The sequence below is a fragment of the Eublepharis macularius genome, chromosome 7 (genome assembly GCF_028583425.1).
Source record: "Eublepharis macularius isolate TG4126 chromosome 7, MPM_Emac_v1.0, whole genome shotgun sequence".
In the NCBI taxonomy this organism is placed as follows: Eukaryota; Metazoa; Chordata; class Lepidosauria; order Squamata; family Eublepharidae; genus Eublepharis; species Eublepharis macularius.
Genome location: NC_072796.1, coordinates 91,326,394 through 91,354,279, shown reverse-complemented (window position 1 = coordinate 91,354,279; position 27,886 = coordinate 91,326,394). Strand labels below are relative to the sequence as shown.

At 39.3% G+C, this 27,886-nt stretch overlaps 1 protein-coding gene across 1 annotated transcript in view; it reads right to left on the bottom strand.

Annotated features, from left to right (window-relative positions):
- Positions 1-27,886, bottom strand: part of CHD7 (chromodomain helicase DNA binding protein 7) — a 279,962-nt gene that overhangs the window by 17,576 nt on the left and 234,500 nt on the right. Inside the window, exons 16-26 of the mRNA XM_054984544.1 lie at positions 26,334-26,589; positions 14,277-14,487; positions 13,546-13,741; positions 13,191-13,358; positions 12,741-12,920; positions 11,406-11,516; positions 11,109-11,314; positions 7,707-7,906; positions 6,190-6,349; positions 1,974-2,063; positions 1,441-1,544 (exon numbers count right to left, since the gene is read on the bottom strand). Of these exons, the coding sequence (XP_054840519.1) occupies positions 1,441-1,544; positions 1,974-2,063; positions 6,190-6,349; positions 7,707-7,906; positions 11,109-11,314; positions 11,406-11,516; positions 12,741-12,920; positions 13,191-13,358; positions 13,546-13,741; positions 14,277-14,487; positions 26,334-26,589 (1,882 nt within the window). The remainder of the gene's footprint in view (positions 1-1,440; positions 1,545-1,973; positions 2,064-6,189; positions 6,350-7,706; positions 7,907-11,108; positions 11,315-11,405; positions 11,517-12,740; positions 12,921-13,190; positions 13,359-13,545; positions 13,742-14,276; positions 14,488-26,333; positions 26,590-27,886) is intronic.

The window sequence follows — 27,886 nt, the reverse complement described above, 5'->3', positions numbered from 1 at the left end:
ACCAGTATGAAATATAAAAAGCATTCATATTTCTAGAAACAGAGTTCTTTTCAGTAATTTCAGTAACCTAGAATATGTAATTCATCAGTGACAAAGTAAGCTTTATTGACATATTCCAGGTAGAGAGTAAGATAGAAAGTATGAGTATCTGTGTAAGAGAATTTTCTTCTGACCTGTGATATTGCCACCTCTCTCATTTCTTTCAAGTCCCCTTCAAAACTCATGTTTTCTGAGAACTCTTTAGCACAACCCTTTCCCTACTGAAATTAAGCCTTTGCTGTTGAAACGAAGCATAAATGGAATGAACATATATTCCCTCGATGATCCCTGCTTTAACCTCCACTCTTTCCCTTTGTTGCCTCCTTAAGCTCAAAAATTCTGTATTATAAACATCTTGGGGAATGGATGTCTTTTTGTGCTCTGTAATGTGCCAAGCATATGAATGGCAGTATATAAACAAACAAAGAAACATGCTCCTATTCTACCTTCTTTAAAGCAGTACATGTCCTAACCAAAACTTGCGCTTTATGTCTGGGCATACATATGTGGGCAAATACATAAGGCTAGCCAATCTGTCTCATTTGGTTTAGGATGATGCATGTCAGTAAGATGACAGTGTTCCTGCCATGGTTTTCAAGCTGCTGTTTGCTTTCTCTTACTGCCCAAGTTGACTAGATGGAAAATGGCAGATCCCAACAGTGCACGGCAGGAAAATGATTTTTAGACTAGACTTGCCTCAGCTGAGCCCACCAAACAGAGCTGCTGTACATAGGCAGAACAGCACAATTCAATTAGGATTTGTACTACAACACACTGTCCTTAACTGCTGTAGAGCCTCAAGCCAAACTGTAATCATGAAAGGTTTTATAAGCCATCATTCTCCCCTTTAGTCAGGCTGGGCTGTTGAGAATACCTCTGCAACCTCCAGAGAATTGGGATTATAATCAGGAATTGCTCACTGTATATATCATGCCAGCTCTGCATCCCCAGCCTTTCAAAGTTAACAAGGCTGCATCCCACTCAAGGGAGCCGGGAGTTCTCAGCACTGACATTTGTGAAATATTGCTTGGAACAAAGCCCAGGAGGCACTTGTACAGATTAATAGCAGAGGTTAAGCCCACCGTCCACTTTGACACTGGCTGGCAGAGTTAGCAAGTGAAACAGTGCTGGAAGCAGAGTTTATGGAGATCTATAATACTACTTGGCTATTACTTAAACAAATATGGTTAGGTGTTATTTACAGCCAAGAAAGTAATGCTTTCTTCTGAAATGTTCTGCAAACATTTAAAAACAGCATCTGATATTTACAACGCAAATTAGATTTTTTTAAAAAACGAGCCAACAGTTCTTTGGAACTATACTTGTTAATATTGTGACTGAATATCGGTATACACAGAAAGCTTTACTAAGGAGTTCTGTTGAAAGTGAGACATCACTTACCATGTTTGAACACTCCAATTAAAAGGGATTTATCTGCTTCTTTATCCCACCAGTCTGTAGGAACTTCAGCATGAAATGGCTCAGGAATCCAGATATCCACATCACTATTAAAAAAGAGTTATGTATTTGGAAAGACTTTTGAAATATAGATATACTATATGTTAATGATAAAGTTAAAGGGGCATCTTTGTCTAAAATTATACAAGAAATTAAGATGACTTAAGAAGATTACATTAAAAGCAATGTTTAGCTCTTTTGTTAGGATTAATAAATTAATATATTTATAACACATTTTAGAAAGTACCTCTTCTGTGAAAACAGTTAATATTGCTTTTTTTCTTCATCTAATGAAAAATCCCTGTTGCTCATTTTTATACCCACATCCCCCCCCCAAATAATCAAGGGATGCAGTGATGATTAAAATGGCTTGAACCCAGACAGGATACAACTTACATTTTTAAATGTCTCTGATGAAAAATAGTCACAGATTACACTGCACATAAAGCAACTAATAAGCTAGCATTTGCACTAACCTTGAGTCAACACCCTCTAAGATCCTGTCAGCTTGGTCCCCTATAACTTCTTGCTTCAGATAGTACAGCATGCGGACACGCAGCAGGACCCTGGAGAGGAAGGCAGAGAGGGGGAAAAGTTCTTAACTTCAGGACTGTTTGCCAACAGTGGCTTTTGGCAGCTGCTGCTGTTCATCCATCATCCTGCCAAGGCTGATTAGCCATGCTGTATGGTAGGCTTGAAGCGTGACAGATGGTGGCACATAATCACCTCTGTGTGGTGCTTTCTGCTGGCTTCCAACAGGCCTGCCTGGCAACCGCTTAGACTGCACAGAGAGGGATCGAGCTCAGCCCAACCCAGGCGCATTTCATTTAGTTCTACCTAGTGCAGCTTGTGAAGTTTAGACACGTACTCTACCACTGCCTCTGAAGTATTGAAGCAAGTTTGTAAACAACTGAGCAGATGGCTTTCAGTAACTGTTCTGCTTCATTATCTCATAAAATTTCCTCAGCTGCTGCCTTAATACCATTTTTGGAAGCACATCAGAAGTTGTAGGAATAAACGAGATATAAAATCTGGTTTTACTACCTTACAATAAACCCCCAATATGGAATGTCAGGCTTGTTAGATTATACAAATTTTTTGCTTCTGAGGATGGAGAAAAGTCAGTGTTTTCTGAAGAAAGTTTTTTTTAAAAAACAACCCTACCTTCCAAAAAACTTTTGCCAAATTTACTAATTCACTTTTCTAGATCCCTATGACAGAAAGCAATCTTGATTTGGGTATGCAGCAAGTGCAACATTTATGAAATATTAGAATTTCTTAGCATCATATGTTCCTAGTCAAAGGTCAAACTGATGGGACTAAACATGAATTCATTTTCTTTCTCAATGCCAGAAAACTATTAATCAGAACACATTCATGTATGGAAAAATATTCTCTGGTCTACAGAAATACTCATTACTGTGTCATGAAATGAAGGCCAAGTGGCATCCAAGGCACTGCATCTCTCCCTTGTTTTCTGCAGTCCACACTTCATTCAAGAAGGTGATGGCCAACTGGAAAGGAAGATCTTCAGTGGTGCTGCTTTGACTTTTAGTCACTGATGCTCTTTAGCTTCCCTTCCTAGTAACCTGCTACAGTACCACATTCTTGAGGCACCCCCCCCCCCCCCACCGAGACTCTCTCTTCCTGTGGTACAATGATAAAAATATCCTAAGGACTCTGTGATATTGAAAGGGTCTCTCAGGTATCTGCAGATTTAGTTGTGTAAAAAACCACCACAGCAAGGCATTAGTTCTGATCCCTGGAACAATGTAGTGTCCTGTCATTTCATATGAGCAGTTTGCAGGTCAGAAATAATACCTTCATAGTGCCTGGCTATGTAAGATACTGCTTCTTACCCACTAGCTGCAGAATATAAAATAAGAAGACACTGAAGTGTTGCAAAGTCCAAACATATGTATTCTTTACTGTTCTGGAGAATCGGTGGGAGGGAATTATGCTGCTCAAGCAAAAGGTAGTACTGTTTTCAAGCTCTCTTCCAACTGCCCACTACCCCCATCCGTGCTAAAGCAAGAGGAAATCTTAACAAGAATGCTAAAACCACTAAAGAGTTCTCTCATTCAAAACTGGAAGGGCACTTTAAATCTAGGAGTCCAGACTCTCCCAGCCCATGTTTGCTGACATGCAGAATCGAATGGCAACATCATGAATTGGTTCTGGTCCTTGAGTGCCTTTGCTGGGAAGATCTAGTCTCCTAAACTGAAGAAGCTGATTCAGCCAAACCCAAACATTATACTAATGAGAAATTGATAAGCTTGATCATAAGGCCATTCTATTAGCTGGACAGGAAGCTTGATAATCTCTGAGACTGGCTCAAACGTTATGCAGAAGAGTCAGTGCATCATGTTCTTGCCTTCCTTAATTATCCTGTAATGGACCTTGTCAGAGATACCTGTGGATTTAGGGATTTCATCTGTAGCAACCTTCAAGACTCTCATATTGAATGTTATAGGAGATGGAGACAATGCATAGGGTAACTTACATGCCCACTTTCTTCACCTATGAAATCTCTGAACTAGTTCTAACTGTCTAAGTGCATCATGTTGTGAACACAGGTTAGATCACCAGGTTGTACATACATGCATTTAAAAGCATGGTAAGAGAAATAAAAACAACCACATTTTAACAGAGCACCCAATAAGCAATATGCATGCAAACACTTTGGCTGGTATACAAAAAGTGATAATATGTATGTCTAAGGGCTTAAGAGATTTTTGACTTGTTTTCTTTTAAAGGTATATGTACATGCCATATCTCAAACTACTGTTGCAACTTTTTTTTTCCTTTAAGAAGTTTTTTGCCATATAGAAATTGACCTACTAGGAGTCCCAATTACCTGCATTGCTTGCCACTGCTCCAAGCAGTGGTGGGAGAAAAATAAAACAAAAAATGCCAGCTTCCTCCATGCCAGCACATCACTTCAGAGTATAGTGGAAGTACGAGTGTGTAGCTGTAGGAATTGCCAGAATTGTAGTTTCCAACAATTCCCAGAACTACCCATTGTCACTTCCAGGTTGTACCTGAAAGTGATATAATGACGCTGGTGCTGACATCACAACTCCAATGACCCTATCCCTCAATCCTCCTGCTGGTTGCCAGGCTCGGCCCAATAACCCTAGTAGTTAAGTGTTCAAAGTACCATAGGTTGTAATATTTTGCATAGTGCCTTAACATTTTGTATAGCAACCTAGGCAATTTAATTGTTTATTACAGATTCTGACCATGGCTTTTACCTATGATATATTATATCGCTTACTATTATGGAAACTTGGCCAAAAGAAAAGCAGCCCTTTTCCATCAAATTTAGAAAACCCTTTACAGGCAGTTAAAAAAAACAACTTTGTAAGAGACTAATTTATAAAAGAGGTTACTACTTTCTCCCTTCCTTTATTCTGTCAGTATTATATCTACTTTTTCAGTGGCTTTCAGATCTTAAAGATGTGAGAAATTAATAAATTTGAGGCTGAAAATAAACCCAGAAAATATTATCTCAGAATATCCTGATAATTTTAATTATATAGTTTTATTATTTATTATACATTATTTAATTATATACTTTCATAATTGTATAAGTTTTAGAAAGCAAATCTGATTTTAATCCATAGATCAGACCTCTACATAGGAATTAATGTTATAGTTCATGAATCAGATTTTTGAGAAGATGCTGACAGTGAAATTCTAAGCAGCTACTCCTGCCTAAGCCCATTTATTTCAATGGGCTTAAACTGGAGTAACTCTACTTAGGATTTCACTGTGAATGCTTTAAAGGACATTGCAGTAAATGTGTCACGTCGTTTTGTTTTTGTCATTTTGCATACATGGCTAATTTTCATTAGGTTGTCAAGCTTAAAGCAAAAAATTCTCAATAACACTTTCAGTATGATTTTAACAATGTTTACTTTCCAAATCCCATCAACTTCAGTGTGACTTCTTTCCTACTAAATGCTTAAGGCTGCACCCTGTTCCCTCCATACAGCACCCAGTGCATACACACAGGATGTTATATAGCTTAATCATTTTCCTGGATGGCTGATGGGATTAATACCCCACACATGATTCAGCAATAAGAACAAGAACAGACATTCCAAAGAACTCACACCAATGAGTTTTTACATGATATCAGTCTAAGCAAAACCCTGGTAGGCTGAATAGGTGCCTTACCTCACTTACAAGTAAATACCCCTAAATAAAGAGCTTAAGGATCCAAACAAAAAAGTGTCTCCTCCTCCAGAGATACCATACAATCCATTGTGAATCTCTCTTCCTAAATATTGAAGAGGGTTACAATAAAAAGAGTAATTTAGGTAAACCAGAATGCAAAGAATTTGTACAAGGAGTCATATTTACAACAGTGAAATTCCCATTGTTGGCATGGCAAAAGTACAGCTAATTTTGGTTAATGGAGGTAAGTCTGAAGAAAGAAACTTTTTTCCCTATAGCCATTTATAATCAATATGTTTAGCATATCATTTGACACTGCCTAATTAAAACGCTTAATTAAAGCTAAATCTCACAGAGAAAGCTTGCTTCAGTCAAACCAGCATTTGAACTGACTACAGATATACCAAAAGTTAAATACAATTATCACAGCCAACTCTGTGGTCTATACCATGGTACTAGGATCCTATGGAGATATCCATATCTGGGTCAGAACTGGATTAAGGAACTTACTTGTTGCAGTGATGTTTAAGGTGTTTTTTATAGCTGTCTTCCTGAAACAAGGCATCTGGGTTGCAGCTTACTAGCCAGTCAGCATTCTGTAGTACTGGTTGTGAACTTTGAGCTTTCACTTTTTTGCCTTTTCTTCCCCTGGGTACTGGAGCAGACAAGCCTAAGAGACACACACACACAGGATTTCTCGGCAGGGAGTTTTTAACAATAATCCCATGTCAAGGGTGGACATCTGCCTGTGAAGTTACAGAGTCCATCTTTCAGTTCATTCACTCCTGACAAACTGCAACCACACACAGGTGATTGAGCACTGATTCATGAAAGCTCAAGCTACTATTACATCATCTTCAGCACCAACTATACAGTGAGATACTATGGAAGTACACAACAGTCAGATTGTGTGGTAGCACAGCTCAGCTTCCCAAGAATCTCAGCTTTCATTAAAAAACAAAACCACTTTCTAGTCCTTATAAATGTACAAAATATGCTTGAAAGCGTACAACTGATGTCTGGCAAAACATTAAGTCAACTTGCCGAAAATTCTAATGGACAAAGGGCTTCCACGGCCCATGTAACTTCCTACTACTCAAGAAAAGAAGTAGAATGAGTTGTGAATAATAATAAACACTCAATTAAACTATAATAAAATAATCTGAACGCAGTTTCTTAATTTGTATCATTTATACAGGTTGTATAATTCAGCATTTCCTGTAGCAGCATCTGTGCTACTTCGGCAATACACGTCGTATTTAGAGGGCAAAAATTTAGCCAAAGTTTACTTCACTAGGAGGCAATCAAGCAGGTGCTTAATCAATGGTTTTTAAAGTGTTTTGTTTTGACAAGTTAGTGCCAAATATTTCCATTTTGCTCAGTCTCCTTGGAGGAATTACTAGTTTTGCAACAGCCCTAAGAGGTAAACTAAACTGACCTGTCCAAAGCAATACTGTAAGTTTAAGGAAGGATTTGAATCTGGGTCCCCCCTCCTCATAAAAACACACTGCTAGTCACTGTGCTACATGACAGAATTTGGGTAAGTGCAGAGTAAGCACATTTCATGCAAGGAGGGGAGTAAAGGCTGCTCGTATCAGATTTTCATCTAGTTAATATTTGATTTATATGTTCTGACAATTCAGAGATCTATAATGTAGGAAATAATTTACAATAGAGAACTGCAAATATGCTGAAATGTTTTAACTTGTAAAAAGTTAAGTTTGGATATACCAAGACCAGTAGTATGGTTTCTGTTTTCATAAAACTACAGAAGTGAGAGAGTGATGAGTTAATGGTAAGGCACCTTCAGCAGGAAAGTGCCATGTGAAAGCACTAATATACTTATTCAGGCTGCCTGAGAGGGAGCTTGAGTTTCTTGCTGATCAAACATAAATAGCAAGAGAACATTTTCAGATGTTATTCTGGAAGTATTGACCTACTCTTGGCCTAACTTTCAAGACTGACAAGATCACAAAACGTTATTCACAGCCGAGTTTGACACGAACCAGTAATATGAAGACACATACCAGAATGGTTAACCAAGGCTCGTGTTTGTCCATCTGCAGTCGGAGTGATCAGATCCCAGATGAAACTTTTGATATTTTCATCACCTTTGTAATGATTAAGACAATACACAAGGATAGTCCGGCAGATGGTTTCTACGTCTTGTTCTGTTAGCTGGCGTTTGTAGCGACCGTGTAAGAGAATATCCGTCCACCGTCCCCAGCTACAAGAAAAATACAGCATACAAATCCAGAAATGGATTTCCCATTTTTATATTGATTCCCGAGTGCTAGATAGACTGGGAATTCCTGTGTTAACACAAATGCATTTTGAATTTGCAGGTCATGTCAGGGAATCCAGCTTCTAGCACCAAAACATTAACAATATTTATTTTACTAAGCAGGCAATAAGTTCACTGCTCGTAAAAGCCACAATTTAACTGTACTGGAAATAATAAAATGCACATGTTTAACAATAATGGTCCTGGGTAGGCTATGAATAGGACATTCTATCCCATTACAATTTCTGCAGCCTTGAGATTCTGGAATTGGTTTAAGTTTGATTCTGTAATCCTCTTTTCGTAAAAACTATACGCTACATTACAGAAGCAAACTTCAGACATACTCTTAATTTCAACTTAACAGTACCTCAATAAGACAGCCTGGAAGAAAGTCATTTGAGAGACTACTTTAGCTGTGGAAATACTCAAATTTCTTATAGGTAGGCGTTTAGTGAGCTGTAAAATAAATGGTGCTGAAGCACAAAAATGCTAATTTCCTGTTCATTTCCTAAAAATTATCACCATTGATACTACTTTAGACTTAAAGAACATCACAGCAAAAGAGAGATTTTTTTTTTAATGAAAATTTTGGTTTCCAATGTGATGAGCTTGATTGCTCATACTATGTGATTAGGATACAATAATTTTTGTGATAACACAACTGCATGTTAAGCCAACTGCATCTTTTGAATTATAAGGACCATCATGACAACTATAATGGAAGACCTGGGCATAAATATATTTAATTCTCAATGTGGCACCATCTGTGGATACTTAAATTGGGAGACTGGGACCATGAACCAACAAGACAGATCTTTCTACAAACTTAAGAAAAGCCCCAGGTTTGCAGAAAAATCTGAAATCTAAAAAACAAACAAACTGGGGGTTAGCCTCCCCTGACAATCAAAGGGGAGCACCTATAGCTTTTAAGAAACTAACACCCTCAGTAGCTGTCACTAGGTAACCACAGCAGTATTGTCATTCTTTCAGCCTTGGTTTCTATCAGTAAAGGGAGGCAGCACCCTTTCCAGTGCTGTTTTAGCTTTCGAGGGAGGACTCATCAGGGCCAGCAGCAGCCCTGCGACTCACTCAGCCCCGGCTATTCAATACTGTGGGACAGCAGCCAGTGCATGAAAGCCAGTGTGGAGTAGTGTTAATGTTTCAGATTAGGATCTGGGAGACCCAGCTTTGAATTCTCGCTCTGCAATGTAAACCTAACCTACTTTCACAGGATTGTTGTAAGGATAAAGTTTGGGAAAGGAGAATGCTGTAAGCTGCTTTGGGTCTCTGTTGTGAAGAAAATTGGGAGTATAGATCAATAAATAATAAATATAGCTAAAGATGGAGGGAGATAAAATGTAGGCTGGTAGGCGGGTGGGAAGAAATGTAAGCAGAGAAAGAAGAGAGTATGGAGGTTGCAAGAAGGAAGTAAAGATGAAATAGTGTGGAGAGGGGGATATGGGAAAAGTGAGGTGCCCAGTGTGCACTTGATCCTCGCCTTGTGGTCAGCACCAGGCAAATGAGCCACAGTTTTCCTGGGGAAAAGCTGCCAGGTGGAGGGAAGGCGGGAAAGCTGAAGACAGGGGGGCATATAAAAGGGGGGCATATAAAAGTAGGCTGACTAGTAGGTAGAAATGAAAGAAGGAAGCAGGAAAAGTAGAGAGGCTATAGAAGCTTTCAGGGAAGGGAAAGAGCAAATAATGGGGGAGGGGAAATGAGATTCCCCTCACAAGTCCTTGTAGGTAGTTCCTCCATCTTGTAACACTTATCAATTTTAAACTGTATGAACTGTGACTGTAATCCAGTATTTTGCATGCAAGCAAGCTTCTCCCATTCTCCATTGTGGCTTAGAAAAAGCTCCATGTACTCTTGAAACCACAATACATGACTCATCTGGACCAGGGGTTAACAACCATTTATAATTAAAGAATGAAATTATATAAAAATTCAGAGCAAGAGATCAACAAATAGCCAGTATAAGAAAGCCTACTGATAACTGACATATTGGTTAATAATCCATAAAGTTTTTGCAGCCCAAACACTGGCTGCTTTGAATCTTTTATCAGGAAGTGGCACAAATATTTATTTATATTTATTTAAAACACTTTAATGCTCCCTTTCCACCCAAACAGGGTCCTCAAGGCAGTGAACATTTGAACATGAAAACAACATTTAAAATAATATATGAAATAATTTAATAAATACCTATAAACACATAAACGTACAATCCCAAAACCATGGAGGAAGGCCAATAACAGTTACTGGGGTATTCCAAATGAAACAAAAACATCTTCACCCACTAGTGGAAGATACCAAAAAAGGGAGACATATTAATCTCCCTGGGAAGGGAGTTCCAAAGTTTTGGCACCATGACTAAGAAGGCCCTTTCTCTGGTTGCCACCCATGTAGCCTCAGATAGGAGAGGGCCTCAAAAGATTATCTGAAGTAGAGCCTTGGAAGATGACCAGAGCAGACAGGTAGGTTCATATGGGGGAAGGTAGCCCCGTAAGATATGAGACATGAGTTCCCACGGTAAATCATAAATGTTCACAGGTGCACCCAGTGTGATCGTTATAGCACACTGGTATAAATCTGTGTATGGCTTGTACTTGGGTTATTTGCAAATTCACCTCTTTCATTTCCCTTTCTATAAAGGGTCACTATGAAGTCCTTTAGTCCCATTAAAATGTCTGCCTGTTATTCTCTCCACAGACTGTTTATTTTAGCATACCACTTACCCAGTGCTTTTTTCATTTTTAAAAAAGGTGCAGATACAACATATATATGGTTGCCCTGACTTCTACGAATCCTTCTCCATCCAGGACTTGAGTGAGCCCCCCAAAAGGTGCTGGTATTCAGTACAGGTAAGTACTACCACAAAAAAAGCCCTGCACTTACCCTTATATCTTAAAAGATTTCATTCCCTTTTTAAAAGAGTCATATTTGGTTCTGTATCAAGCCATATTTTGCTATACCACCTCAGGAGGCAGATTGCCAACCTATGTATTTGAGACTGTAGTTTAAAGCCTTTTTATGTATTAAGCTACAATGAATCATATATTTCTATTATACAAACAATAAAGACCAAACGCTGCAAAACTACAGCTGTTTTACATAGTACACTTGTGAGTATTTTTTCACTTACCCATAAACCAATAGATTTTTTTCTACCCTAAAGCATTCACTCCTTGCATAACCTTGGGATTTGTCCTGTGGCCTACGAGGTTTTATACTAGGCTTTTCTTCAGAATCACTTTCCAGGTCTGAAAATTCCATCAGTTCATCTTCTTTGACAGCACTGTATAGTCTAGTTTGCTTTCTTACTCTTGGTGTATCAATAACTAGATTGTTCTAAATTAAAAAAGAAAAAAATTGATTTTTCTCCACCCACAAACATCTTATTTTACTGATTTAAATAAACTGGATAGTTTAAAGCACTTACCCGTCCATTTAAGGCATCAATATCCAATTCAGCTTTTTTTGCCCACTTCTGCCAGAAGTTAGGGTCATCTAAAGAAATGTCTGTCCTGTTACCTGATGCAACAAAACTAGCCTAGAAAAACACAGTATGTTGATTAAAGTATTTTTATGCATTTATTCCCTTCATTTAGTTTTTAAATCTACTGTAAGATAGTGTAAGCAATAAACCTACAATTTTACATCACAAGAATCTAGTAATCACCTAAAACTGATGGTGTATAGCTGTGTTCATCTGTATTAGAAGAGCAAGATTCGGGTCCAGTAGCACCTTAAAGACCAATCAGATTTCCAGGGTATGAGCTTTTGAGAGTCAGAGCTCCCTTCATTAAATATCTGACAAAGGGAGCTCTGACTCTTGAAAGCTCATACCCTAAAATCTAGATAGTCTTTAAGATGTTACTGGACCTAAATCTTGCTAAAACTGGAGGTCACTCTGTAGTGCTGCCATGGTTCAGCATACTTTCAGGATGGGGAAGTTGAGGTTCACGGACAGAAACTGAATGCTCCTTGCTGTCATCAGGTAGAAAGAGCTAAATTTAGCCTGTCTTGGGTAGGTATAAAGAGTTTGCTCTCTTCTTTAGTGTCATAATCAAAGCTGCTAAGATAAGGGCTGAAGAGGGTGATGACTTTTCATGTTTGTTTCTTTAACATTCAGTATTCCCAGAATTGCAACATCTCTCTTCTTTGTAAGGATCTCTAATCTGTTATTGACAGAGTACACATTTATTTCAAGCTACTGCTACTGACTGCTATCCAATGCACAGAACTTATCAATAAGGGCTATTCAGTGTTTTGTGCAAATTAGACCTAACATGAAGTCTCTCGTATCTTTTATAGATTTTGCCTTACATCAAGATTTCTGCCACTGGATGATAAGGTGGGATTTACGTTGATTCCCCCCTCCTGCCATAGATCTCTTACACTCCCTTCATACTCCAACAGGAGGCGGGAGGCAAGAAAATTGTGCTTCACTGACAAAAATCCCTTCCATCAGCAGAAATTTATGAAAGATCCAAGCTACTATCTATAATAAGTTTCCAAGCTACTTCCTGTTTAATTCATAGATATTTAATATTGGAAACCTATTGTTCATGCCAGATTTTTGGCATCTTTCACTTGTGGAAGCCATATGCGTTAGTTCTATTTTGGTATAGTGAGACTCTGGGTCTTGGCTCGTATACTGGAGGTTTCCGAATCATACTTATGCTCGTATTTCTTAAAGATGTGAAACCACAGTAAAGATCTTTCAATACACACTTCTGCTTATAAGAGGAAACATATCACCTTTAATGCTCACCTTTGCAAATGTAGAGCCTTTTCCTTCAGACTCAATAGTGATTGTGTGTGTGCGTCTCAAAAGAATCTGATCTATATCTTCCTCACAGAACTTAGACCCTTCATCCTCTTCATCCATTAGAGCACCATAAGCCCCTTTTCGCAAAAGGTCTTCTATTTCTTTTTTAGAAAGCTGCTGTACCTGTAATTATGAGGGGTTCGTCATTTTTAAAAAACTGATTATAGTTATCCCATTATACACAGCATTTTTATCACCTCTTCAAAAAGTAAAACTAGCTTCAGCAGTCACACTATTTCTTCAACTGGAAAAAAGGAATGTTCTTAATTAACATTTCCCTGAAAGCATTCCATTATAAAACTAGTTTCTCAGGTGAAGCTATAATATATAGGAAACTTACTACAATTTGTAAAAAACTCTTTCTCTCTCTATATATATTATGTATAATCTCACCCCATTTGTTGCATTCTCTCTTCCACTCATGGACTGAAGCACAGCTTTGTCAAGGCCAAGTTTTAAACTTGCTTTGTCAAACATTTCCCTTTCATAAGAATTCCTTGTTATTAGCCTGTAAATCTTCACAGATTTGCTCTGTCCTATCCTGTGACATCGAGCCTGAGCCTGAGAAATTATGAAAGGAGATTCAGTTTGTGCAACACAGAAAAATAAGGATGCAGGATATATAAACTTTAGAACAATTCTTAGATCAAATAAAAATCTGGAAGAATACTCTTCAAATTCAGCATATTTCCCAAGAGATAAATTTCTCTTTGAAGAGCACTAAGGAAAATGTTTATGACACTATTACCTGGAGATCATTTTGAGGGTTCCAATCGGAATCAAAGATGATGCAAGTATCTGCAGCAGTAAGATTAATTCCTAAACCACCTGCTCTTGTACACAGTAGGAAAACAAATCTGTCAGAATCAGGTCTGGAAAACCTATCGATAGCTGCTTGACGAAGGTTTCCTCTTACTCTGCCATCAATACGTTCATAGGGATACCTGGAAAAACAGAACAATGTTATAAACAGAGCCTAAGGAAAAGGGTGCTATTTATGCCAAAAAGAAACCAATACTCAGTAAATTAATATTTTTTTCCCTGAATGATTTTTTAGCCCTTTTCTGATTAGCTTTGGAAACTTGCAGTCAGGGTGTAATTGGGTAAAGGGCGACAAATGAAGATAAAGTAGGCAAAGTAATAAAGGTAGAACATGATTTTTAATCTGTTTAATGAGAACTTCCACTTTGAAGAACTTTCATTCAAACCAAAAACAATTTAATTCTATTCATAATCTGTGTTTGCTGTTAAAACAAATCTAGCCATAAATGAAAAGGTGGTATAATATGGTTGTGAGCAAAAGGTTATATACAACTAATGGAATAATTACTGCTATACGTATACAAGTGCCATTTTCATGGTTCATAATGTTAAGTGCCTTTGTTTCATGGTTTCCTCTCTTTGCAATATAGGTTAAATACTTGATAGCATGTTGCATAAATGTTATTTCCTAGAACCAGATTAGATTGTTGTTCTCACCGTCTTTGAATTAGGTAGTCTTCCAGTATGTCCAAGCAGCGCACCATCTGGGAAAAGATAAGCACCCTGTGGCCACCAGCCTTCAGTTTTGGCAGCAACTTGTCAATCAGCACTAGCTTGCCAGCAGCCTGGATCATTGCCTGGAGCTGAAAATCTGGAGAGTCAGGATTGTGTGTTTCTTTAAACTCTTCCAAAATTTTCTCTTCAGCACCTGCAGAGATTGGACAGCAATATGTGAATACTCTAAAGGTTTTATTAATAAAACCATGAACTTGCCTCCAGTTCCCTATATAGACTCTAAGAGTTTTATAGGTAAAGAAATATTTACATAGCTGCATTTGCTTACCTAAAAATAACATGGAAAACAGATAAGCACAAATGAACAATAAAACCAAAGCTCCCAGCAAACAAGTTTCACAACAACATAGAGGTGCCAAGCCAGAAGTCATAACAAATTATGGGGCAGAATGTGATGGAATAATTAATTAGGAAATTAAGGACATTAACACAACATCTAACAGCTAGGTGAAAGATGTAATGGCAAAACCAATTTATGTTCAAGAAGAGTCTGAAATATATCACTATTAGCAGACAAATGCAACAGTACTTGCTTTTTATAGAAGCTGTATTCTGATAAGATATACATTTTAATTTGAATACCCTGATAAAATTTCTATGAGGGAGATACTGAGAGGCAGAATAAATATTGTTAGACCACAGTGACAGTGGGATATTCTCATGAGAAAATCCTACAGCCAAATAGAAAAACAAAGGTAAAAAATACAAAAATCATAGCTGCTCCAGTACTTTACTGATTGTGAAGTACTACCTCAAAAATAAGCCTTCAAAATGTTATATACTTGAAACATTTTATTACATGATATGGTGATGGCAACTTTTTTTTATGGTGTACCTGTGAAAAAACCTAGCCTTGCATTTGATTAAATACTGTAATTAACCAACTCCTCTTAATAGCATTTTAACTAAAGATACTTTAGTACTATTGCACTGAGATACCCTTAGATTTCAGTGTAAAAAGATGAGTCTCTCTTGGGGTATACTTGAATGTTAAAAAAGAGCTGGAGCAGGCCGAACTAAGTGATCTCTACAGTACTGGCTACATAGTAGAGGCCACTTGGCTCAGCTGCAGGCTGCAGCAATGATGGCAGTGTGTGCGAGTAGGTGCACCCACTGAGTCATCATCGCCACAGTCTGGGTCCAAACAGCTAAATCTCTTCCATGCTGCTAGCAGCCCAGAGACCACTTGGTTCAACTTGCTCCTGGCTGCCATGGTCTTTCAGAGCAGTTGCCCACTGGAAATGTTCCCAGTAAGTGAATGGGCTAGTCCAGCCTTGGCCTTTTCATCCTTATCCATGACTGCAGGGGCAAGACTGTTCTCTGTGGAGGCCTCTTCCCTATGGAATAGGCTGTCAGCTAAAGTCAGGACAGCTTGTTCTCGTTTGACTCAGATGGCAGAGTAAGGCTGTATTTTTTAGGCAGGCTTTTGCCTGACTATGAGTATGTCTATACGAGACATATGACACATGAAGAACGCGAGTCAGGAGATGCAACGGTAGCCAGGAAGGGTAGTTTTAAAAGACATAGTTGGCGGCAGGGCAAAGGCACACTGGAGCTGTGTGAAAGGACTGTGAAATGTAGGAAGGGAAACATCAGCCTATTATAACTTTTCCAGATCAAAGCGTGGCTCTGGAAGGCAGCTTCTTATTCCTTGCTGCTCTGTGGTTGAAATCCCACAGTTTTAGAATGGAGAGGTGAAATTGACAGAGCCTTTGGGGAGGCAAAGATGAAATTAAAAAACACTCTGAAGAGCAATCTCCGTGGGATCTTTTTAAATTACCCTTCCCAGTTAACATTGTGTCTCCCTACACTTGACGAACGTGCACTAAAGTGTCTTCTGTAGAGAGACTCTTAGTTTTAATGTCAGGATATATTGCTGGTTATTATCATATCATGTCAGGTTCTGGTTGGTTTTAAATTGTTTGATTTTATTATAAACTGCTTGGAGAACAAGAAGTGGTATAGAAATATAGTAATTCCAAGCCCTTTCATAAAGTCTTGTTGACTCTGGAAAAGAGGAGATAAGTGAACAAAAGATTATCCTCAGGTATCCTCCTGAAGACCTTTAGGAAACTTTGCAGGTAAAGGGAGGAAATACTTATTTTATAGTCCAAGTACTGTTATCTGGGCCAGAATTAACTTCTGTGTCCTTTAAGTAGATCTAGTTCAACATCAGAACAACCCCTACACATTAGCTTGTAGTCTGTTGGGCTTGTTAAAAACACAATCTAGTTACTTTTTTCTGAAAACAGTAATAGAATCCAGAGTAACAGAATCCAGTATCTTCAGATAAAATATTTCATCATATAAAATAACAATTCACAATGTACTGCAAAAAATGGCTTTAATTGCTTAAATGTATGTATTTCTAAAAAGTATAGCCCATAAAAATACAAACTGATGTTGAGCATCTCATGTGTACTTCAGTATTAAAATTCTGACAGTTTTCCAGCTATTAGCTTTTATGTAATCAACATAATTAATCAGCTATAATGGTAACACATGACTCTATAAAACAAGACAGCAGTGATAATACATACTTTTATCTTGAATTTTAGTTTATCAGGATCTGCTGTCCTGCTATTAACAGGATAACACATGAACATCAGACAATTAAAATATAAAATAATGTAATTTTTTATTAGAATTGTGAAATTTGCTTCCTCTCATGGAGAGAGGAGATGGAGAACAAGAATTTTAAGAGCAGCCCACCTGGATCAAAACAAAGGTCCATCTAGTTCAGCACATAGGTTCTAAAGAGATGATCAACCAGATACTTCTTAAAACCTCCATTAGGCAATTCAGATCTATACTGCCTCTAAATGAAGGGTCCATGTAGCCAACTGGGCTAATAAACCACTGACATTCCTTTCCTCCATGAATTTGTCTAACTCATAATGAATGTTGAGAGGTAATGTGGTGTAGTGGTTAAGAGTGTCAGACTAGGATCTTCAGTCCCCATTCAGTCCCCACTCAGGCTTCAGACCCCATTCTGCCATGGCAATTTGTTGGATGACCTTGAGCCATTCACACACTCTCAGTCTAACAGGGTTTTTGTGAGGATAAAACGGAAGAGCAAAGAACAATGTAAGCAGCTTTTGCCCCCCACCCGGGTGAAAAGTGAGGTATAAATGAATTAAATAAGAATAATTTGCTTTTAAATCCATTCAAATTAGGGGTGATTATTACTACATCTGGTGGTCACAATTGCCAAAAGATAATTATGGACTGTGGGAAGTACTTTCACCTGTCTGTCCTTAATGTATAGCCTTCAGTGGGTGACCCCAAGTCCTATTATTATGAGAGAGGGAGAAAAGTTCTCTCTATCCTTTACTTTATACCATGTATTATTTTATAAAGCTGTCTATATACTCCTCCCTGAATACTCCCTTCCAGAGGAAAACTAAAAAGCCCTAAATGCTTTACCTTTCCTGGTACAGAAGGTGTTCTCCAACCTTTTGATCATTTTGGTTGCCTATTTTTGGGGGGATTGCTAAGCAAACCCATGCAATATCAATGAGATTATCTGCCTCTAACAGAGTGTAAAGTGGAATTTGCTGATGATCTTACAGGTTTTTTTCAATGCAGTAAGCAAAATAACATTTACCTGATATACTGAAAAGGACAATAAGCCCTTCAATAAATCCCACCAGGGGATCTTGGTGATATTATATTAGATGCCTAGCAATCCAAAATGTTCATTGAAATCTCATGATGTAATCTCATGAGATCAGAGTTGGCATTCTGAAATTTAAAAAAAAAATTGTGATGTCTGCACCATGCAAGCATCATTTCCCTACTTTGTGAAGGCAGTTACCCCTCTCCTCCTCCAATTTTTCTGAATCCCCAGGTTAGAAGCAACATCTATGCTAGCTCTGGGTGGCTCCACTGTACAGAATTATTGATCTGTATAGTGAGACCACCCAGAGGAATTAGATATACGATTACACAGTATGTTACACTAATCGCTACAGCATGCTATGTAAGAGGCAGAGGTTGTACAATACCAGTACTTTGAAGGGTGTTTCATAAACTGAGAGAGAACTAACTGCAAGTTCCACAGAGAGTAAATGGGGAGGTGAATGTATGAACTTGAGTTATACCCTGAACAAATACTTAATTAAAAGTTGAGGGGAAAAAAAGAAAATGTACTGCCTGGATATGTCATTGAGATGACCACTAGGTGAAGAAGACACAAAAAATTTAAATGGATTCAAGAATGGGAGGAAAGATATAGAAGTACACCCAACCAAGTGATCAAGAAAGCAATTTCCAGGTAATTATGACCTCTAGCTGCTCATTCTAATAGTTGGTGCAACAGGTAATGACTGGGAATGAACGTGTTTATAACTGGCTCCAGATAGGCTGGTGCCAGTGACTATTTGTGTGTTATTTTCCCTTGTCTGCTATGAGGATCTGCTAGAGTCCTGACTTTGTTACATGAACAGCTTTTTAAAAACTTCATTTATACCTCACCTTTCTCCCCAATGGGGACCCAATGGCTTACATCATTCTCCTCTCCTCCATTTTTATCCTCACAAAATCGCTGCGAGTAGGTTAGACTGAGAGCGTGTGATAGGCCCAAAGTCGCCCAGTGAGCTTCCATGGTATATTAGGGATTTGAACCTGGATCTCCCAGATCCCAGTCCTGCCCTCTGACCACTACACCACTTTGGTTCTCTCATGATGATGCAAAACAGTATGCAGCGTCTCCATAACTGGCAAGCATGACAGGACAGCATGGCAGATCAAGTGCCTCCATTTATTTATACATTTGGTAACCATGTTGGTTGCCAGCTATCCAGACTACCTCATTTTTCAGAACTTTATGGAAAACATATAGAGCTTGGTAGACAGCTAGGAACTTCAGTACATTTAAATGTATTTGACTCTTGTTGAGACCAACAGAGAGAGTAAACAGCTAGTAGGGGATATGTATAATGTTCTGCAGTTTAGCAGTGGATGGAAATTGTGATTCTATAATGTTTGTAAAGTTTGCACCCTGAGTAGAGATGGGCACGAACCGAAATATGAACCAAAGTTTGTGATGAACCAGGCCGGTTCATGGTTCACGAACCAGCGGTTCGTCAGAGCCCATTTCTGATGAACCGCCACGAACTTTAGGCTGGTTCGTTTAGTTTGTTTTTTGGTTTGTCACTGCAGACAGCCTGGTGCCGATCAATTAGTTTCCTAGGCAACAGGGGACAGACTTCCTGCAGACCTTCTGCTGACCCGGAAGTGACCATTTGCTGACCTGGACATGACGTTGTCACAAACCAAATGAACTGGTTCACAAACCGGGGCAAGTTTGTGAAAGTTCGTGGTTCATGATTTGTGAAATACAATGAACCATGAACTGCATGGTTCATTTTTTTCCGGTTCATACTCATCTCTAATCCTGAGCTATACAAAAGGAGTTAAAATGGTAGTTAAGGCCACAAGGCCTAGGCTGTTTGGCAATGATAGGAGACGAATTTGTCTGCAAGATGATTAAAACTGCACTCTCTGTAGAGAGGTACAAAGGTAAATGCATGAATAGAATCCAAGATGGCTTCTATTAATTGGCTATATATTGTAATGTAAAAGATAAGGTGATATTCGCTGCACTACTCTGAACCCCCAGTTCTGCCAGAAGTCAAAGTGTGATGCAAATATGTTACAGAAGAGAAAGGCAGGAGTCCTCCAGGAGGAGCTAATCATTTATGTGGAGAAAGGAGGCAACTCTTTGATGAGGTAAGTATGTTACTACCATTGCCATGCATTTTTAAATACTGATAAATGTGCCATACTGACTGCAAAATGGAGAAATGAGATGCTGGGTTCAGAAAGAGATACGACAATAAGAGTTCTTTGAGGTCTATGGACACAAACTACATTCCCTTGATTTGTAACAGGAAGACAGGAGAGGCAGACAACTCAAAATTTCTGGATGCAGATGCAGATATTTATATCCAGTATTAGACTTTAGGAAGATAGACTCAATCTTTTTGTAAGATGATGCAGCAACAGGAATAAAATCATCCTTTTTTGCAGGCAGGAAGGAACATATTCTGTAGCATCCTTCTGCTGTGAAGATACGTCTTTCAAAACAGTGGGTTTCAGACTGACAATTGTAGTTTGCGGTGTGTGTGTTATGTGCAAGTCGCCTCTGACCTATGGAGACTGTATGAATGAAAGATTTCCAAAACGTCCTATCGCTAATAGACTTGCTCAGATCCTGCAAACTAAAGAATGTGGCTTCCTTTATTGAGTCAAACCATCTTGTTTTAGATTTTCCTCTTTTCCTACTGCCTTCCGCTTTTCTCAGCATTAATGCCTTTTCCAGAGAGTTTTGTCTTCTCATGATGTGACCAAATTATTCACCGCGATTGCAATGGCGTTGGCATGGCACCCTCACATTCCACACTGTCTGAGGCAGTTTCAATTTGGCGTCTTGCTTTTCATTTTAGACAGGCTCTGAAGTCTTGGTATAGTTTTGGGCTTTCGGGGCTTTGCAATTCATGTCACACTTAAAAAAAAAAACTTTGAGCAGGCATAGTAACATTGCGATGTTGGAACCCATCCAAACCCTGCCCCGTACCCACTGGAGAGGCAATTGGTGACGTTCTGGGGAAAAACATGTACTTTTCATGCTTCTTCCACTCTCATTTTTTAAAAAGCCAAGCCAGGAAAGGGTTAAAATGCTGCTGCTTCATTCCCTCACAGCAGATGACACCAGGAGGGAGGGATAAACAGCCATTTAACCCTTTCCTGGCTTTTAAAGCCAGGAATAATGAGAAGTAACATTACAACACAGCAACTACAACTCATCCCTGGCTTTGAAAAAAAAAGGGAGTATGCACATACCCTCGAGAGAGGAAGGGAAAAGCTGCCATTTAGCCCTTTCCTGGCTTTTAAAGCCAGCAGGGAATAAGCAGCAACAGTAGGAATCATTCCGGGCTTTGAAAAAAAAAAATAGTGCATGCATACCTGGGAGGAAGGAAGCCAACGGAGAAGCGGCTTTATGATCCTTAACTTGCTTTACTGATAAAAATGGCAGAAAAGTTCAGAGAGCTGAGGAGGTTGGGAGTGGTTAATTCTGCACAGACCAATCAGCTCTTGGGGAAAAGGAGGGGGGGGAAGAGAAGCGGAATACAGAGTTCACATTGACATTAATTGGGCCAGCCATGACTCGGCAGTGGCTTCAAAATAAAATTGCAGTAGGTATGCAGGGGGAAAAATCAGGGATACCACGGATAAACGTTGGTAGTGCGTCCCGTGATTACCTTTTGAGTGTGAACAAATACTGAAATGCTTTAAAGTTCCAGTATGAAAAGGACCTTGAATGCAGCCTCCCTTTTGGTTGATGATTGAGCCAAGGAATAGAAAATCTTGAACATTTTCAAATGCCTCATTGTTGACTATAATTCCTCAGTAGTCATTACTTTTGTCTTCTTGATGTTCAACTGTAATCCTGCTTTGGTGCTTGTTCCTTTAACCTTCATCTGTAGTCGTTTCATGTCTTCAATATTTTTTGCCAGTAATGTGGTGTCATCTGCATATCTCAATGTTCCTTCCACCGATTTTCACTTCACCTTCTTCTGAATCTAATCCAGCTTTCCTTATGATCTCTACATAAACGTTGAATAGGTAGGGAGATAATATACATCCTTGTCTGACATCTTTGCTAATTGGAAACTATTCTGTTTGTCCATATTCTGTCCTAACAGTCGCCTCTTGTCCAGAGTACAGTTTGCGCATCAAAACAATCAGATGTTGTGGCAACCCTATTTCTTTTAACACTATCCATAGCTATGTGATCCACACAGTCAAAAGCTTTGCTGTAATCTATAAAACATAGGCTGATTTTCTTCTGAGATTCCTTCGTATGATCCATTAGCCACTGTAAATTTGCAATGTGATCTCTAGTGCCTCTTCCTTTTCTGAATCCAGCTTGAACATCTGGCATTTCTTGTTCCATATATGGTAAGGGTCTTTGCTGCAGAATTTTGAGCATCACTTTGCTTACACAGGAAATTAACGTGATAGTCCAATAGTTGCTGCACTCTTTGGCATCCCCCTTTTTGGGAATTGGAATGTGGACTGAGCTTTTCAAGTCTGTGGACCATTGTTTGGTTTTCCATATTTGTTGTCAGATCCTTTTGATGGACTCAAGTTTCTGTAGCTTGAAATAGCTGTATTGGTATTCTATCTACTCCAGATGCTTTGTTTCTCCCAATTGCTTTGAGTGCAGCTTTTACTTTACTTTCTAAGATTTCTGGCTCTTTGTTAAAAGATTCTTCGTTGAAAGTATCTGTCATCCTTCCACTTCTTCTGTATATTTCTTTAGTATATTCTTTCCATCTTTCCTTTATTTTGTCTTGATCAGATACTATATTTCCCTGTTGCTCTTTCAGCATCCTGAGCTGCGGCTTGAATTTCCCTGATCTTGTGGAACAGATCTCTTGTATTTCCTTTTTTTTTGTTCTCCCCTATTTTTTGCACTGGTTATTATAATATATTTCTTTATCTCTGTTCAAGCTGCCGAAAAGCTACATTTAGAATTCTGACTCTATTTCTGTTACCTTTTGCTTTTGCTTCTCATCTATCTTTAGCAATTTTAAGAATTTCCTCGGTCATCCACTTAGGCTTCTCCTTTCTTTTGGCTACAGAAATAGTCTTTGCACATTCTTCCTTGATAATATCACTGGTTTCAGCCCACAGTTCTTCTGGCTCACGATCAATTAAACTTAGTATTGCAAATCTGTTCTTTACATAGTCTTTAAATTCATAAAGAATATTATTTAGATTGTACTTTGGCACTATGATTCTTTTAGTGTTTCTCTTCAGCTTTATTCTAATTGTTGATATTAGCAACTCATGATCTCTATCCTAATCAGCTCTTGGTGTTGTTCCAGCAGAGAGAATAGAGCTTCTCCATCTTCTGCTTCTAATTATGTAATCTATTTGGTTCCTGTTTGTATGTAAGAAAATATTTTTAAACAATATGTTTATTTTAAAAGTTATTCTATTAAGCAGAGCTTCTGCTTGAAATGTTGATGTGTCACTATTGGTAGAGCTGTGCGCTTCGGGTTTTGCTTCAGGTAAAGTTACCCGAAGCAACCCAATTCGGAATGCTTCGGTATTCCCAGAAGCGGGGCTTTGGAATACCGAAGCAAAGCTTTCCGAAGCATTCAGAAATGCTTTGGGGCTTGTTTAAAGGGCCCGTTAAACATTAACCCCCCACCTCCCCTGCCACCTACCTTGCGGTGGCTCCAGCCCAACTCCTCTGCCGCTACTGAGCTGCTGCCCGAGCCTGTGGGGTGGTGGGGAAGGCCGGAGCCGCCTCCTCCAGCCCTTCCTGCCCCTCAAATGGCTGTGGTGTGCCAGCGCCACAGTGGCCATTTGAGGGGCAGGAAGGGCCGGAGGAGGCAGAGAAAGCCCTTCCTGCTCCTCAAATGGCCGCCATGGCACCAGCACACCGCGGCCATTTGAGGGGCAGGAAGGGCCGGAAGCGGCGGCTCCAGCATTCCCCACCACCCCGCAGGCTTGGGCAGCAGCGCAGCAGCAGAGGAGCCAGCTGGCTCCAGGCCACGCAACCTTGTGCTGCTGCCGCTGCAGCCGCCCAGCTGATAGCCCAGGTAAGTGGGTGGGGTTGGAGGGATCTCCCCAGGGTTGGGTGGGGGGTCTCCCCAGGTGGGTGGTGGGGGCGTCTCCCCAGGGGTGGTGGTGGGGAGTTCCCCCCTTGCTTCAGTATGTTCCGAATCTTCACGGAGCAGACCAAAACGATTCCTGAACCCCGAATCCGAAGTGGCTTGCCGCTTTGGATTTCGGGGTATTCCGAATTGGTTTCCGAATCTACCCACCTGTGCATAGCCTTAACTATTGGTTATGCATAACATTAGACCTTGATATTTTGACTCCACCTCCCATGGCAGCCACTTTTGTGGTTGCATCCACCACTTTGTGTCAGAATGTGAATGGTGCCTGCAGACTCAAAAAAGTTTGGGATGCTTGGTATAAAAACGATGGGATCCTTGGCAACATTTTATTTGTTTATTTAAAACATTTATATGCCATCTTTCCACCCAAACAAGGTCCTCAATGCGGTGAACAACAAATATTAAAACAACATTGAAAATGTATATATAAATACAATAAAGCATATAGACATAAACAAACACACATGCATGCGTGAGCACATGCACAACAAAAAAACCTGAGAGGAGGTCCAATAAGAGTTTACTGGGGCTATGCCAAATGAAACAAAAAAGTCTTCATCTGCTGACAGAAGGCAATGATGGAGGGAGACAGACAAATCTCCCTAAGGAGGGAGTTCCAAAGTTTTGACACTACAACCAAGAAGCTGTTTAGACAGAGATGGCAAGGGTACTTGAAGCAAGGTCTCCAAAAATGACTTGAGTGGATGGGTAGGTTCATATGTGAGAAGGTGGTCCTTAAGATATGCTGGGCCAAAGCCATATAGGGTTTTAAAAGTCAATACTAGCACCTTGAATTGGACCTGCAAGCAAACTGGGATCCTGTGTTGATGGAACAAGGAAAGGAGAAGGAGCTTATATGAGACTTTGCTTGGATATGCCTGATAGTGTTTAAAAAGTGGCCAGCAGCAGCTTGAAGAGCTCTTTTGGAACTCAGGTGGGGGTGGAGGGGCCATGTGGAAATCCACTCTGCTTGCTGCCTCCTGTCCCCTGCTGGCCTCATGCTGCTCTCCTGCCCTAGAGCAGAGCTTGCTTCCACTTTAAGCTGCTTCCCTCCAGCTCACGGCTGCTCTGCTGAGACTGCCTGCAGCTGAAAAATCTGGCCCATCTGCATCCAGTTTCCTAGATCCAATCTGGGATTCTCCAGTGTGATTGGGTTATTTAGCTAGTTCACAAATCTTGAATTGCACACCTGTAGCATACAGAAGAGATTAACCAGTACCACCCAAAGCACATACTGTGTCAGAAAATTCAAGAATAACTGCTCCAGCTATAAACCTGAGTGCTACTGTGTAGGAAGGGCAGGATTTGAGTCTAGTAGTACCTTAGAAGGAAGGAAGGATTTCCCATAGTTTTAACCCCCTCAACCCATCACAGGTTCTTAACTTACATCAACACTATAACCAACCTTGCATTAGATGAAGGATATGCAGCATCAAGGGAAACCTGACAAGATATGTTCTACTGCCTTATCAATCCCAGATACTACCCTAGTCTGCTTTCAGCTTGACTCAGGTTTCAGAGTGCAGGCTGCAGCTCACTTACAGAGGAGTGGAAATTATGAAACAGACTCTTTTAGGTTTGCTTCCTCCCTTGCTTCAGCCTGGAAAGTAAAACTCAGCAATGTGTGGCATTTCCCAAGGGTAACTTGCTGGACACACGAATGAGAAGAGATTATGTTCTTAGTACAGCAACTACAACAGCAACAGAAAAAGAACAGGCGTAGGAGAGGCAGACAAATGTTTGCGATGTTGTGGGGAGACTGATTTTTTTTTAACCAGCAGGAAAGATTTGGGTTATTAAATTGCTGTGGTGTTCCTATCTTGGCATTATGAACAACTCTTTACTTGTCACAGCAATGATCATGGCCATAAGATGATGAAGCTCATCTTCTAGTTTAATGCTCAGTTGTGCCAATGCCTACATTGAACCAATGTGGCCACCATTTGTGATGCATGATGTAATGAAAGCAGACATTGGCAGCCCTGAACAAGTCCTGCATAGCCAGAAATTCTTGCTCTTACCTAGTCCTGTAAGAATGCATTCCTGCCCTGCTGCCTATATCACTGCTCTGCAGACTAAGAATGAACTGCATCCTGAACAAAGCAGATGAAGCTTTACCTAAGGAATGGCATGAGGATGTTCCACAGAGATCACTTCATTCTAATATAACAGATAAAGGTTTCTCAGAAACGTCACTTAATTGAAAAACACATTCTAAGATGTTCAAAAATGCCAACTCACTCCTCTAACCATTGGTAAGGAAAGGATTATTGCTTACCATTGATAAGGTAAGGATGATTGCAGCATTTTCTTAATTCCATCATAGTGTTTAAGAGATTAGGAACATTTGCTTGACCACCACCTTTTGACAGAAATGTAAAATTCTTTTCAAGAATGGCTCTGTAGTATTTCTTCTGAATGTTTGTTAATTCAACTTCAATAATTGTTTCTTCCTTGGGGGCCAGGTTCTTTTCCACATCTTCCTTAAGACGTCTCAACATCATTGGCTTCAGAATACCTTGGAGTTTTTGCACCTAGGATACAGCCCATACTTAAATAATTGCTTTTGAGAGTATTAAAAAGAGTACATTTTGTACTATTATTGTAATACTTTCAATACTGGATTAGTCCTCTTACATATCACATTCTCTACTATAACGCTGCAATTCTAAGACTTTAATGTAAATGGTATTACTTTGTACCTATCTGTCTGGGCATTCCCAGCATGAAATAGTTTAAACATTTTTAAACATAAAAACTAATACACAATATTAGCATTAAAACCTACTTCATTAAAAACAAGACACTCAAAACTGTACAGCTATTTATAGAGTTGGCAACAGATTAAAAATCACATAAACTTAGTAAGTAACAATAGTAAGATACAAGTAATAATGGTAATGTTTACAAGTCTTAATTCCAATATTGTAATCTAATTTCTTGAAATGAAATATGTGGAAAATGATAATTTTAAACTCTCCATTTATGAATCTAGTGATTAATATTTCCTCCCCCAATTATTGAAGTAGTTTGGTCAACTGGCAACCTCTATAGTTAGCATAAATGCTTATTCATACTCTGCAATAAAGTCAGAACTGAGCATGAGTCTTCTGCTCAGATACTTCTTTGATGGCTCTTCTCGCTGTACATAGAACGCACAAAATCACAGTTCCACAATGTGCTGACTGGGGGTGTCATGGTGTTTGTCAGTACTTCCCCTGGTGTCTGTCAAACTTTTCAAAAAGTGAGTGGAGTCTTTGTAAGGCAGGGCTTGTTATTGTCTGCCCTCATTCAAATGTGTGAGTTTACCATGGGTGCAATAGCAGCAAGCACTCCTAGAGGATCAGGAGGACTAGTAAACATCCAGGTTTGTGGTTCCATTTCCTGTTCAGGCTTTCCTTTTTTTAATTCCCCCTTCTCTTTCTCTCTCCCTTCCTCTAGGGTTCCATTCATTTCTTTTTATTCCCCTCCTGTGATTCTTTTGCAAAATAAGGATGGTATTGTGTCTGGCTCTGCCTCTTGTGGCAAACATTTTGGGGTAGTGCTCACCACCCTTTCTCAAAATTCCAACGACAATCGCAGCCTCACAGGTTGGGAACCCCTGCATTATGTGAACTGGAATTCCTCTCAGCCCCACCTCTCCATCTGCATTGTAGGGATAATAACAACACTGACTTTGTGAACTGTTCTGAGTGGGACTCTAATTTGTCTAAAAGAGTAGTATATAGGTGCAGTTATTATTATTATTATCCTTTTTCTATGGTTGACAACAAAATGGTTATGAATGCTGTAATATATCTTTTGTAAACAATGCTCGTAAGTATATTTATT